Raw genomic sequence first — 14,523 nt, forward strand, 5'->3', positions numbered from 1 at the left:
CCCTTTCTTTCTCTCTTCCATAACAGTTCATTTTATATGTCTGCAAATTCACTTTGAATTCCTATTAATTTCTGAGGACATTTCCTGGAGAGGACTATGCCATTTGGCACTAATGTACAGACAGTGTTCAAATAGTACACTTTACACAATTAATTAAAGGTCCAGTGTGTAGGATTTAGTGGCATCTAGTGGTGAGGTTGCAACAATCTGAAATTTCTTTTCTTTGCCAAGTGAATAGAGCCCCATTTCCTCCAAGCAGTGCGGTGCAGTTCAGTTCAGTTCGGTATGCTTTTATTCCCGTTCCACTGTGAAAAATGATGAATGTACCAATAGAACGTTCCTTACCATCCCCATTTTAGGTCACCCTTTCTGCTGAGGTACCTAGCACACAGATCTGGTGCTTAAAAGTGGAGCTGTGAACACTGCAGTCCATTAATCAGTCAATGGCTGGAGGTCACTCTGCTCAGGGCTGAGTTGTGGCTGGTTTTGAGGCTTTTGTAACCACTGTTCATACTGTGGTAAGTCTTACATATACTAGTAAATTATAACTTTAAATATAAAGGATGTTTTGCTGCATGTTGCAGCAGCTGTAGACTGAGGAATAAATAACTTAATTCATAGGGCTGACTGCCGGCGACTTTTAAGGTGGAACGTTTTCTTGTAATGTTACACAGTGCATGAGGTGACAGCATGAATCCATCAGCACACATTAAATTTAAATACGACAACTTTGACCATGGCTTTAGTTTTTATTATTTCTCTTTGATGACATACACGTTTAGTAATGAATGGATTTTAAAGCATTTAAAAATATATATAACTTTCAACTGAATCATGTGAACTGCATATATTCTAATCCTCACGTGGAGGAATGTTGTTCTTATGGGCTCCGGCAACCCTTGCGCTTGCCTGAGAAGGACTACATGCATGAACATCCCATGGAGAGAGACTCTCACTCTTGCCTGTTCAATTTAATCTGAAAATATTGGCGTGCAGCCTCGTTCTGTGGACAATAATTGAGGTGCAGACTTCTCTCTGTGTTACCAATAATGAGGAAATACAGCGAGTGCTGGACGGAGCAGTGAGTGACAACAACCCAGTGAAGCTAGGATCCAGATACCATGTCTGAGGGTTTACCTTTGTTTCCAAATGTGCTATACCAAAAGTGTTTGGTGGAAATGGGGCTTAGGAGAACTACAGTGATTTGCCTGTTCTGGGCTACTGTAGACATAACATAGCCTGGCAGGAGACTCGCTCCATGTGTAGATATAAACGGCTCATTCTAAGCTAACAAAAACAAAATGATTCTTAGTTTCAGATGATTACACAGTAATAGAAAAATACTTATTAGGGCTGTCAAATGCATTTTTTAATTGCGATTAGTCGCTGAATTTCATGTTTAAAATTCCATTATTTTGCATTTCAGAACAGTTCAGTCCATATTAAAAAGGGTGTCTTGATTGAGAATCAAGAATTTCAAAAGAAATTAACTTTATGATCTTTACTTTTAGATTCATTTCTTTTAAAATCAGTGCTCCACTGCCAGTACAGTGTGGTGCGTCCAATGATCCCTGGTTAATGCAACAACATTTGCACTATTGTTTCCCATGACAGTAAGGCATACAACTGATCACAACATGCCAACCTGAAAACATCCCTCAGACCAGAGTCCTCCATGTTGTTGACTGGTCTGCAGCCAGTTGCCATCAATTAAGCAAGTGCTGTAGTTAACTTCTTCCATTAAGTTTCATCCACAGGTCTGTGGTGATTTGCACACTCTGAAATAGTTTGATAGTTTGACACAAGATGCCTGTTACTTTTGACTTGCTAACTGAACCATGTGGGGATTTTTTTAAGGTGAAATAAGCCATTCAAAGGCACAGTGGCTGCAGGAAACCGCTGGAGTAGTTTGACTATAGGTGCCTTGAGGGGACAAAATAGCAGCATGCGATTAACACAATAAAAAAAAAAGCGTTATTGTGGGACCTTAATCCCATCACGATTAACACTTCAACACAGACAGCCCTAATAGCTGTGAATATTATATTAGATTTCTGCTGATAAATCCACCTAAATCCTACGTACTGGACCTTTAATTTCAAATAGGTGTCAGAAATTGCCAGAAATGTGTCCACATACAAGCATGCAATTCAACATATACAACATGAAGTGTCTCTCTTTCAGCAACTGCTCCAATCAGACTCTGTGAGGTGGGAGTTTTTTGCTAAAGGTTGCAGAGCTGTACTGTTTGTAAGCGAGGCAATGTTCCCTGCTGTGGTGAAACGAAAAGGGAATTAATGCAGAAAAAGACAGAAAGAAGAAAGAGTCGAGGGGGGAGGGAAGGAGGGGAGGTGAGGAGTGTTTGTTTTCATTTGCAGAATATGAAATATGAAGAGGCGAGTTGGAAAACTTGAAGGAGAAAAGGGGGAAGGAGAGAAACTTTGATGCGTGGCCAATCAGAAAGTACGTACACACCCCCCCAGGCACTCCGTCACTCCCTCCCCTTCTTCCCCGACCCCACCTCCTTTTTGTGTGTTGAGAGAGCATGCAGATAGTTGGCTGAGTCTGTGGTGGAGTGTGAGAGGCCCAGAGAGCCGGCGAGAGGGGAACTGAGATCAGTTACAGCAGTCAATGCAAAGCAGGCAGGCAAACAAGTGATCTGGGAACAGAGAGGGTCAGAGAAGTCTGGGCTGTAGAGCAGAAACAAGGTGAGAAGGAAGAGCTTTTGTCCAGTCAGAGGACGTAGTTTGGAAGAGACAGGACAGGCAGTTGGGGAGCAACAAGAGACAGACACACAGAGAGACAGGGAACACCTGGACCAAGCAGGGCATTGAGTTACTCTCAGTCACAGGAAGCTTTTTCTCAGGTTTTACAGCCACTTTCTCTCAGCTTGGCCGCAGAACAAAAGGCTGTAGTTGTGTTTGCTGTGATTTGAGAGGAGCATGTTTGACTGCATGGAGGCTCTGGGGCTGGCCCCGCGGCCCCTCTTTGATGTGTCCGGACAGGGCTCCTGCATGCTCGGCAAGGCTACCCCTTACTTCTCCGGCCTGGACCCCTTCGCCTGGGCCGGGACCGGCAGCATTCAGTGTGAGTACTCCATCCTGTCCATCAGACTGGAACAGAGCAGCTGTGTGTGTGTGTGTGTGTGTGTGTGTGTGTGTGTGTGTGTGTTCTTATCAGAGTCCTGGTTTTGTTATCATAGAGCTCTCTCCACAGGAAGAGTCAGATTCCTTTCGATTCTATGTACCCATTCTCACCCTGCTTTTTGTTTGTTTATGTGCTTAGTGTGCTTTGTGAGAGTGAGTGAGTGAGCTGGGGAGTGCATATTTATACATCATCGTGTTTGTTTTCTTTATGAATGACTTCACATGATTGACAGCTCTTTTAAACAATTCGGGACCTGACCCGGCGACGTGTCCAGAAAACAACAACTTCCAAACAGAAACAGCTCTGACAGATTCAAGGCAAATGGGCCTTGAAATCACATGGTTGTGATTTGGCCAGTCAATCCAGAACCACAGTCAGTGAGATTCAGATTGCGAAAGACAAATGAAAATGGACTGTTTAATTTCACCTCATATCAGAAAAATTTCATTTTACTCTTGATTTGTGTTGCCGTTTATGCAAGTGGAAGAAGTTACTCAAAGCTAGAATTAATCCTAGCAGCATTCCTAAGAGGAAAAGATGACATTCAGAATGAGTTGTTCGAAGATAAAGTATGAATCACTTGACGTATAAGCTATTTCCCAACATGAGGCTAGACAACTCCGCTAAAGACCTGAGCAGACAAGGCATAGATTGCATCACGTAGGATTAAGATACATTGTTCAAAACCCCCACACAGGAGCAGTCACACTGACAAACTCTGCAAAGATAATTGAGAAAAATACACTCGACCTGACAAAATAATAAGCAGACCTTTTGTTGCTGTCATGGAGTCCACTTTCAGACTCTTTGATTTCACTTGGCTTTGTGGTTTTGGAAAGCCAAACATTGACTCTATTTATCTACAGAAACTGACTCGCTGAAGTCTATTCACATGTGTCACCCAGCTCAGCCAAACAATTATTTTGTTGGAAATATCCTCTCCACTGTGGGATGTCCCCACTGAGCACCTTGAGTCTATTTATCTTCTGTAATTATTTAGATACCAGTGCATCAAGCACTGTCAGGTCCTCAGTGCTGCTAATGATGATGGATGAGCAGTCAGGATGACAAACACCACAGCAGGGCCTGTTTCAGCTCGCTAAGGAGCTTCGCCAGATGCCAGCCTGACAGACAAATGTCCACAAATCTTCATATATCATTTTTTCCTTTATACAAAAATCAGTACAGTTTCTTTTCCTTTTTTTTGTTTTCTTTTTAGCTGAAGGTTGGAGGTCCAGGTTAGAAACTAAAAAGATGTTCCCTGACTGACCACAGGGGTTTGTGGGGGATTCAGCCCCATTTTATGTCTTAGTTACATTGAGGGATAATAACATGCAAAGTGAAGTTACTCACTTCGACAACCATACCTTTATTTCTTTATCAAACAAGTCAGCATAGAGTAAAATCAACCAGTCTTTCTCAAACATGAAGCTGGGCTGGTGGACAGGACATCCCAATTAATCAACTGATTGATTAGTCAGTCAACAGAAAAAATAAATGGCAACTATTTTTGAGAATTAATTTCTATCACTTTTCAAACAAAAACTCAATTATATTGCTGCAGCCTCTCCAAAGTGAAGAGTTGTTGCTCTTCTCTTTTACATCATTGATAATGAATCATAAAAAATTAACTTTTTTTGGGGGGCTGTTGGTCAAACAAGATGTTTGAAGACATCACAGAAAATCTGCAACAGGCATTTTTCTATATATATTTTTTTAATTTTACAGACAAACAATCAATTAATTAATTAATTAATCAAATAATTGTCAGTCAGCAGTTTAATCAATCTGCCCAATTTTTAACACTGAGTGTTTAATTTTTGTAATCTGATTGTGCCTTATCAAACAGTAGGCATAGCTGCACAGTGTTCTACAAATGCAGGTAGTCTATATTTTAATGGAGATCGTATTTATTCTAAAATGTCACACTGTAAATAATTTCAGTCAGACAAAGATCCTGTAAAAATGGGCAATATCATAGTCAACTTCTTGAGCAAATTAAACCTTCTTAACCGCCACTCTTGAATTCTCATTCTCTTTAAGATTTGCTAAATGTCAATATTAAAACTTTTTTTCATGATTAAAGGTCTACATTCTACGTCACCAGCCCTGATTGAAAAGTTTGTTCTCTGAGAGCATGGCCTCTGTGTCTTTTTGACATGAGCTTTCTCTTCTGTGTGTGTGTGTGTGTGTGTGTGTGTGTGTGNNNNGTTCTCCTCTGTGTGACATTTGTTTATCTCCTCTTTTGAAGATCTCCCCCCTTTCTACACTTGATCTTCCTCTTCCAATAGTGTGTATCAGTGTGTGTTCCTCCCAGCAATAATGTGTATGTGTTCTTTGCTCACATTTGGCTCAGCTTACACGCCTTGTGTTGTGTAACCAAGAGCTTTTTAATGATTCAATTACAATTACAATAGGGTCAATTAAGAGATTAGATGGTGTGTGGCGGCATGGGCAGCTAAAAGAGATGAGGGCTGAATGAAGAGTGGAGGGATGAAGTTGGATTTGGGATTAAACTACCCCCCCGTAACTCTTTGTGTCTTGGTGTTTCAGGCCTTGAGGGGAAACGCTCTCCTCTTCATTCAGTGATAATCTCCTTTTTCTCTGGCACCCTCTTCTCTTTAAATGGGTGCTTCAAAGCTAGTTATACAATGCTCCTCGACCATCACATCATCACACAGGAGGAGAGCTGCAAACTGTGATGGGGACACTGCTTGGAGCTGATAAAGATCTGTACCTGAGTTATGAGATCAAACGCAGTAGCAGTTTTAGGGGGTGTCTGCATGTTGTATTTCTTGGACTGGAAGGGTCTCAGATGATTATCTTGGCTGTACCTGCACACCACTAGTCTTTAGTAAAATGAGGTAATCTTTGTCACTGGGTCATGGAATTCTGGCCTATACTCTCGATGCCTGTGGGCTGTTTTTCCCAAACACTGTCACTTTCACAACACTGGTGAGAAAGAAACTACACAGTGAAGCCCAAGCAACCAGTGTGAACCTAGAAAGTCAAGTTCAGTCAGTGTGTGTGATATGTTGGAGGGAAAGAAGAGATTCTTGTAGCTGTAAGACAAAATAGTAACAATGGATCTTAAACCTGTGACTTTAATTTTTCACAGTAAATGTAAATGTGTCTGAAAATGTATTTTGCTTTTACACAGATTTTAAATCAATACTGGTAAATTTTGAGAAACAGAAAAGTGTGCCGCTGTAGCAACACTGATTGGAGCCCTGTCCAGGTTCTTTCACTCGAGATAACTACATTTAGAGCAACATATTTAGATCAGTTTGAAATTAGATTTGAAATTACAGCATGCGGAACCACAAATGTGTGTTTACACATGAGTGTGATTTAATTTGGTGTTTCTGACACTGAGAGTGTGCCAGAGAAGTCTCAGAGCGAAGGCCAAAGCAAAAGAGATTTTCAGTACACTAAGAGTGGAGTGGCGAGGTGGTCAGGAGAAAAAGACGGTTTCAGGTTACAACCGACCCTGCAAGTTAGAGAATTTGAAGAAGTGCTTTGTGAATTCATCAACACAGAACAAACACAAACACAATCTGTTTTTCTTTCTTTCTTAGTGGCATCAATTGTTTCCTGTCAGCATCCACACATCCCGCTTTCTGGTAAAAAGAAACAAGATTATTAAACAAATCATGTCAGATTATTTAGTTACTTTGAATTCTGCAAACACTGTAATCTAATTATCACTCTGATCTGGTTATTTACAGTTGCATGTTTCAACATATGACATTTACCTTTGAGCCTGAACTCCGACAGACTCATCTGTTGGGAGTGTATACATGACAAATACCGAGGGCTATGAGTAAACCCATGCCTAATTAAAGCAATGTTCAGACGAGCATATTTTTGCAGTTACAGTACTTTTATAAAAGCTACAGGAGTAGAGACAATCTCAGGCTGCTGATCGCTGGAACTGCTTGAAACCGACATCTTGGGAGGTTCACTGAGTTGAGCTCCAACTCGTCTCTGATTGTGGTGTCGCAGCTCCCTGCCATGTCTACACCACAGTACATTAATTTTGGCCTGTGATGACTCTGAATTATTAGTCCATCTTATAAGTCTGCAAAACTATTTCTCAGATATCCTACAGTGTGCTAAATGCCTACACAAGCTGCAAAAATGTGGTTTAGCTGACACTTTCAGCATTGAATCCAGGTAACTGCACTGATAGGCTAAATATTAAGATACAAGTTTAAACATTTTTTCAGAGGAAAACTCAGAGTAAGGGGAGAGAAAGATGGGTATAACCTGTCAAAAGGCGTTTTGTAGCAGAAGATGTGTTTAAGAAGCCATGTTGGTTCCCAGTGTTGCATTCAGGGTGCCCAGTATTGAGTTGGGAGACTCTGCAATATGAAAAAAGGGCAAAAATAGAGAGCTGGGTTTATTGGGTGTTGTAAAAAAGAAAGGGTGTATTGTATGTATGATGATGAATGGGAGGGACAAACCCAGATTTAACAACCTGTCCCGTAAATGCACCCCCCCCCCCCCCCCCCCCCCCCCCCCCCCCCCAAAGAGGAACCNCCCCCCCCCTCCCATCCCACACACTGCAGACAAAGCGTAACTCTGTGACCATGAAAAAACAACAACAACAAAAAATTACATGAGTGTTGTTTTCCAGGGTTTTTTTCCCCCCCAAACTTGCTTTGAACTACACATTGTCAAGCTCAAGTGAGTGACAACTGTGATTTCCTGAGGATTTGTTTTATACTCTTTTGGCATAAATTTCTACATTACATCTGAAACAGTTTAAGGTTTGAGGGTATGTCCAGAATTTCTGTTTTTGTTAGTGCGCTTGTGCAAATGTGTGTGTGTGCCTCTTTGCAAGTGTTGTTTGTGTGCCTCTCTTTTTTTATGTGGTTGGTGCTGCTGTTTTTATGGAGCCATCTCCTGGACAGTAGCCTGGTTTTCACAGCCTTTTCTTTAACAGGCGCTGCCAATGACAGGAAGGACTCCTCCTCCTGCCAGGGCAGGAAGGCAGGAGAGGACAGAGGGGGGAAGAGGGTTATTAGTGAGGGTTGAGCTGAGCGGGGGGAGGGCAGGGGAGGGGAGGAGATGCTGGTATTGAACTTAGAACAGCTGATGAAAGGGATTGTCACTCAGATCTCCCCCATCTCCTCCCTGCTGTCGTGGTAATTACTCGCTCAGCATATTTGAGGTCTAGGCTCTCCCCCACTGTTTATCTGCTCATGCATTACAACAGAGTACAGTCATTCTAAGCATGACACATGCATTTTATCGTGAGAAGTATAGGGCATGTCATGTAATCAAAATTCGATTTATAAGTTGCATTAACTTTGCCCTTTAAAACCGACTCAACAAAGGCTTCTTATTTGTTAGTGCTATGTAATAATGAATGATGTTTAGTCGAATGTTTTCCTCCTCCTCTCTCCTCACACTGTTTCTGTGAGTGTTGTCGCACTCAAAGTCACACTGAAAACCCCTCACACAGTCCAACTGACCTGTGGCCTCGTGCAGCAGCCCACACACATACATACACGCAAATTCACATGTGCACGCACATTCCACAGTATGCTGCTGAACATTTTGTGAGGCGAGAGGTTATGTAAAAACTGAATTTGCCATCCAGATTAATCTTCTGAGGAGTAAGGGAGAAAGAAATAAGAGTCAAAATCGCTATTTTGCTGAATTCTGAACTGTGTTTTTGCAGTTATCTGAGTCAAGAAAGTATTTCTCTGATTTCTGGTTTGGCTCAGAAATAAAACAAGTAAAAAAAATAGTATAGCTTTGTAATAATGCCACAGTCCATATAGCATTATCCACCACTTCTCTTTGGAGCCCCCAGGCCAAAGTCTAGTTCAATGAGATGTACGATGTTGGCAGGCTGAGCCAGGCTGCAGGCCCTACAGGCCATATGTCATACCGTGTCAACCACACAGCCACTCCATGAGGGAAGAACAAAAACACCTTCAATATCGGTGTAAAACAAACCACCAGCTCACTCTGTTCATGTGTTTGTGTACTGCTGAATTTGAACAACTGCAAGCTTGATGACACGAGGTGTCAATCACGGCGTTTTCCTTCTCACGCACTTGTTAATACAGAATGACAGAACAGTTCTGTCTGATGGCACATGTATTATATCATTTCCTGTTAGTATAAAATGGTTAACTATGGGTATTTTTTGTACACTAACTACAGTTTACAAGTTTCTATGGTAGAAACAGCTCATACTGTATAAAATAAGTATGTTGCATGGATTTGGGACACAGCATGTGTTTAGAGCTGCAGCTGTTCTTGAGTCCTTGTTGCCTAATTTCAGATTGATTCCTGTATTTTCTTGATGCAGGTTCAGTAAACTCCTCAGGACTGAAATTTTCATTCCTGTGCTTCAAGACTCTCAGGCATCTGAGCTGATAAGGAAGGTGTCTGCTTTCAGAGGGGCTTCTGTTGTCTAAACAGGGATGTGTTGATCTGACAACAAACACTGAGTAAATGGGAGAGGAGGAAGGTGGGAAAGGCCCAGACACACGAGTAGATCAAGTGAATTAATGTTGAGAAATACTTTAATAGGGTGAAAACCACTCTGTTTTTTGCTATCCTTGTCCAGTGACAGGTTTTATTTATAGTTTGAGTTGCATGTAAAGCTTTGCTGTGGGGATTCATCCAGGTAGCTGATGAGGCTGATTCACACGAGTCACCTTGTCTGTTCTGCGTCCAATAGCCCTGTGCTGATTGATGTTGTGACACGCTAAGGGGTGAGTTGTAGGTTAAGAAGAGAGAGGTATTTTTTTCCAGCCAAGGCTCTGAGGCTGAGCTCAGTTCAGGGTGATGACAGCTGCTTGACAGTTTTTGGCTCCTCTCCTTCTTTCTCCACGCCAGGTAGAGTCCCCCCCCCCCCCCCCTCCCTCCCTCTCTCTCTCTCGCCGCCTTCAGCCCAGCGTCTCTCACCCTGTCTCCCTCCGTCATGTTCCTGGGAGTCACGTCCCTCCTCACCCGCTCTCACCACCCTCAGACGGTGTCAGTCACTACCTCTCTCCTGGCGCCAGATGCAGCTTCTCCGTTTCAATGGGAGCTATTTTTCCACTTGTTCTCTCAGGGCCACTTTTACATTGTCAGTGTTACTATATAAACAGAAAACAGTGATCAAGTTACAGTGCCACTCATTCAACGCCACCTCCCACACCTGGGCTCTAATGCCCCTCAAACTGAATACATAATAGTATTTACCTCCTGCTTAACAAGCAGCTCTTTGTTTACTCATAAACTTGTGCGAAACATGATACGCTCTCCTGCATACTCTGAATAATTCTGGCCTGCTCATTGTTGGAGAACACCACTTATTATTTACAGCATTTTCTGGAAAGAAATGACAATCTGATAATTTGGCTCTCTGATAAGATAAATCATCATTTCCACCATCAGGGCTGCAACTTAAGTTATTTTCTATATAGATAAAGCTGCCAGTTACTTTCTAAGTAAGTAATCATTTGGTCCGTAAAATGTCAAAATATAGTAATAAATGCCTTATCTATAAGCCAAGGTGCTGTCTTTAAATTGTTTATGTAGTTCGACTTAATGTTCAAAACTCAAATATATTTGATTATCTATTAGAGTAAAGAAAAGCAGCAAATGATCACAAGTGAGAAACTGTAAGTGAGGGGCAGTCTTGGATCACATATCAGCTCAAATCATTGTTAGAGTGGTCTTTTTATCACAATACATCACTACTGATTGTATGTGCTGTTGTTATTGCTTATTTTAGGGTGCTTTTTTCCTTGGAAAATAATTCTCTGTTTGTTCATGATCTTTTGCTATGTATGTCCTGAAAATGTGATAAATAATTGGTCACAAAAAGCTGGAACTAGGCAACATTTGACACATTTGCTAGAAAAAAAACGACTAAAAAAACATTTTTTTTTTATATCTGATTACCATGATATTTCAAACCCCATTCATCTCATAATTCAAGTATTAAACTTTTCAGTCATGCATTGCACACATCTAATTGTTAAATAACAATATTGTGAAATGCACCAACTGAGAAAAACACATGTATTATAAAGCAAAAATAATGACCAAGGCATCACAGAGAGGTTCAGTTTTAGCACCATCACAGCCAGCTGAACACAGGCTGCACACCAGACTGCCAGTTGTTTGCTTTCATTTGAATGTGGGAAATAAAAGGAACTATTTAGTGTCATGTTGCTGCAGCATGTCAGTGTGTTTTTACTACAGTGAATATTTTAGTTAAGTTAAATGATGTTAATGTTGTTAAGGCCCACTTCAAGACTTAAAAACAGCAGAATGTATGCGAATGTGTCATCAGGAGTTAATGGTGTTAATGGTGAAAACATTTCAGATTTTTCTCACTGAGAGAAACAACCTCCTCGGTGATAAATATACATACTTCTATTAAAGATTTGCAAACTTACCACTATGTCAAAACCAGTTGAGAGTGATGTAAAATATATATATTTTTTCATTAAAAAACAAGGTTTTATTTCTCACTTTCTTAAAACGTGTTAATATTGGGTAATAGTAATTCAGTGTTTGATGAATAGCTGCAGATAACAGCTGTAAGTGCTGCTCAGAAACACATTAGGATGAAGTCAGTCATGATTTGTTGAATGCTGGATTTGAAAACAGTTTTGAACTTTAAAGCAAGCTGCTGGTCATGTATTTAGCAATGGCCTTCTTCAGTCAAGGTCAAAGTTAAATGGTCAGGATTTTATTTAACCTCTTGGCCACTGGGAAGTTTCTGTCCTTGGACTCACCTCCTCCTTTGCCTTTCTTTCTCATTTCATTTTCCCCTCTCTGTTTTTATTAGATTATTCCTTTGTGCCTTTGCCTCTCTGTTTTTTGAAACCTTACCACTCTTGTTAATGACAGGCTGTGGGTTCAGGTTGGGGTTTCTGCGGTGGGGTGGGGGCCACATTTGGTTCAGTCCTGTGCTATCCATTGAAGGTGACAGGAGGGGCTGTGACTTTGGGGTTTTTGACCCCAGATTCTTTATTTTTACTAGGAAGGGATCCAAGGATGGAGCTGTTGATGTGAATAGCTGCCCAAGGTGACTGGATCCCAATAAAGAGGCCGTCAGCCTGGCCGGGGGCCTCCTTCCCATCCCAGACACAACCTTTATAGGGCCGCTTATGAGCCTGGGCAACTATTAAACCCTGTCCAGCCTGCACTGAGGAATTTAGGGCCAGGAAACAAGGGAGTGGGGGTGGGAATGGGCAGAGGGAGGTGAAGTTGGGGTGACTGAAGGTGAAAGTTGAAAGGCATGTTCGAAGGAATCTGGTTGTTCTTTAGTCATCATCTTCAAATGTGTACCAGGCGTGTTTCACTCTTTTTATGCTTCAGATGTAAGGAGCCAGAGTTTTAATCAGCTGGACGTTCTTGTCTCTGCGTCTGCTTTACATTGTTTGTTTTGAAGGTTTTCATTAGCAGCAGTTGAATGACTTGTGCCTGTGGCCAGCAAATGGTGTTATACAGTGTGCCATTTTCTTTAGCGAGACAGCGAGAAGAAACAGAGGGGAGACAGCCGAGTCTCATAAACATACCACCTCTGTTTGTTCACATGGGGCTGGAGGTATAAAGGCAGGTCTGGTTGGACAGCCTTTCAAATAAAAATGTGAGCTTCCGCATGTGCGTGCGTGCACACAAACACACACACAGATGCAAAATCTCAGATGTCAGTCAAAAAGTCAACAGAGGTATGCTGCTCCCCCACTCACCAGTAAATGGAGAAGCCAATCAAATCTCAGCTGCCAATCAGCATTTTATCAGCAGGGCCATCTGGCCATCAGCTAATTGTGTCTCTTTTAAGTCTCTGTCAATCAGCAATGCCCCCCACCCTCCTCCCTTTTCTCTTAAAAATGTCTGCCTTTGAGCTTGCCTTCTGGCTCCAAGGGGTGGCCTGCATGGGGTTGGGGGTTGTTTGTTGACCACTCTCTCCTAATCAGTTGTATTAGCTTTCATCATAGTTTCAAAGACTTTAAGAACTTATGTAAACAAGATGTTCTGATATAATAAGAGGTTATTTTTTTTCTCTTTCTGCAGCGGTGGAGACCCAGAGCACCAGCTCAGAGGAGATGGTGCCCAGCTCTCCTTCTCCACCTCCTCCTCCTCGTGTCTACAAGCCGTGCTTTGTGTGCCAGGACAAGTCATCTGGTTATCACTATGGAGTGAGCTCCTGTGAGGGCTGCAAGGTAAATGAAGCCAGAGACACATGAAGAGTTTACAGGACATGTATGAAGTGGACTTCACTGGAAAGAAGGCCAGAGAGTGAAAACCTGATGTTCAGCTGGAGCCTGACAGATGTCAACACTGCATAGCTGTGGTGTTTGCTTTTCTTTAGCTGCCCTCTAGTGTATTCTTACTAATACTGCACATGAACAATGCTACAGACACTGAGTTGGGCCTGCAAGTAGTTACTGCATCTAAATTAAATAAAGCTGTTGTTATTGTGGAGATTTAGAGCTTAAAATGAAATGAACAAACATCACGTGGAGGACTTTGAATAGAGGTTTTGTGCACTTGTAGTGTATAGACGGAGACCATTGGTAGATGTGCACAGTTATGAAAGAAGCAGTGAAACAAGACTCAGTTCTATGTGGGGCAGCAACTAGCCAGCTAGCCTGTTGTTGTCAGGAGGCCACTATTAATGCAATACATCACCCGTGAGCATATTTTGCTTTATTTTATAAGCATTATGAAATTTCAAAATAATCATAACTAAAAGTCTGTAACCATGCCAGTGTTTTTTAGGCTGTAGTATAGCACAGCAGTGCTTTGAGCTACATGCTACCAGCATACTAATATGTAACAACCAAGTTCGCAATCTTAATTAACATATTAGCATGCTGATATTTGGTAAATAGCTCAAAACACATAATATATATGAGGATGATGATAATATTATTAGTTTTTGACATTTTGACCTGATGATGGCACAAGATGAAAGGTCAGAGGATCACCAGGGATTAGGATATGCTGTCTGGGAACCACAAATATGTGTTTATAAAAAAAAACCTCATTGCAATCCATCAAATATTTAATGAGATATTTCAGTCTTGAGTGGACCAACTGACTGACAGACTGACATTGAGATCCTTCAAGCCAGCATAGTTTAAGAACGACTTTCTGAGATTGTGTTGATATTGATATATATTGAGAGCAATTTTCCCTGTCATAAAGTAGTAGACATTATATTTTCTTTTATCGGTTTCAGGGTTTCTTTCGGCGCAGTATCCAAAAGAACATGGTGTACACCTGCCACCGAGACAAGAACTGTCAGATCAACAAAGTGACCCGCAACCGCTGCCAGTACTGTCGGCTGCAGAAGTGCTTTGAGGTTGGCATGTCCAAAGAAGGTGAGAAGAAAACACTGGCCTT

The 14,523-nt window shown here is 41.6% G+C and overlaps 1 protein-coding gene across 2 annotated transcripts in view; it reads left to right on the plus strand.

The window, feature by feature from the left end:
- The window catches only part of rargb (retinoic acid receptor, gamma b), a 40,914-nt gene that overhangs the window by 22,506 nt on the left and 3,885 nt on the right, over positions 1 to 14,523 (plus strand). Inside the window, exons 1-3 of one of the 2 annotated variants that reach the window (XM_050037943.1) lie at positions 2,546 to 3,087; positions 13,189 to 13,337; positions 14,360 to 14,501. In XM_050037943.1, the coding sequence (XP_049893900.1) occupies positions 2,943 to 3,087; positions 13,189 to 13,337; positions 14,360 to 14,501 (436 nt within the window). In that variant the 5' untranslated portion in view covers positions 2,546 to 2,942. Of the gene's footprint in view, positions 1 to 2,545; positions 3,088 to 13,188; positions 13,338 to 14,359; positions 14,502 to 14,523 lie in introns of those variants that run through there. The other variant, XM_050037942.1, reaches the window with a different exon arrangement.

This window comes from Epinephelus moara, chromosome 24, assembly GCF_006386435.1.
Source record: "Epinephelus moara isolate mb chromosome 24, YSFRI_EMoa_1.0, whole genome shotgun sequence".
Classification (NCBI taxonomy): Eukaryota; Metazoa; Chordata; class Actinopteri; order Perciformes; family Serranidae; genus Epinephelus; species Epinephelus moara.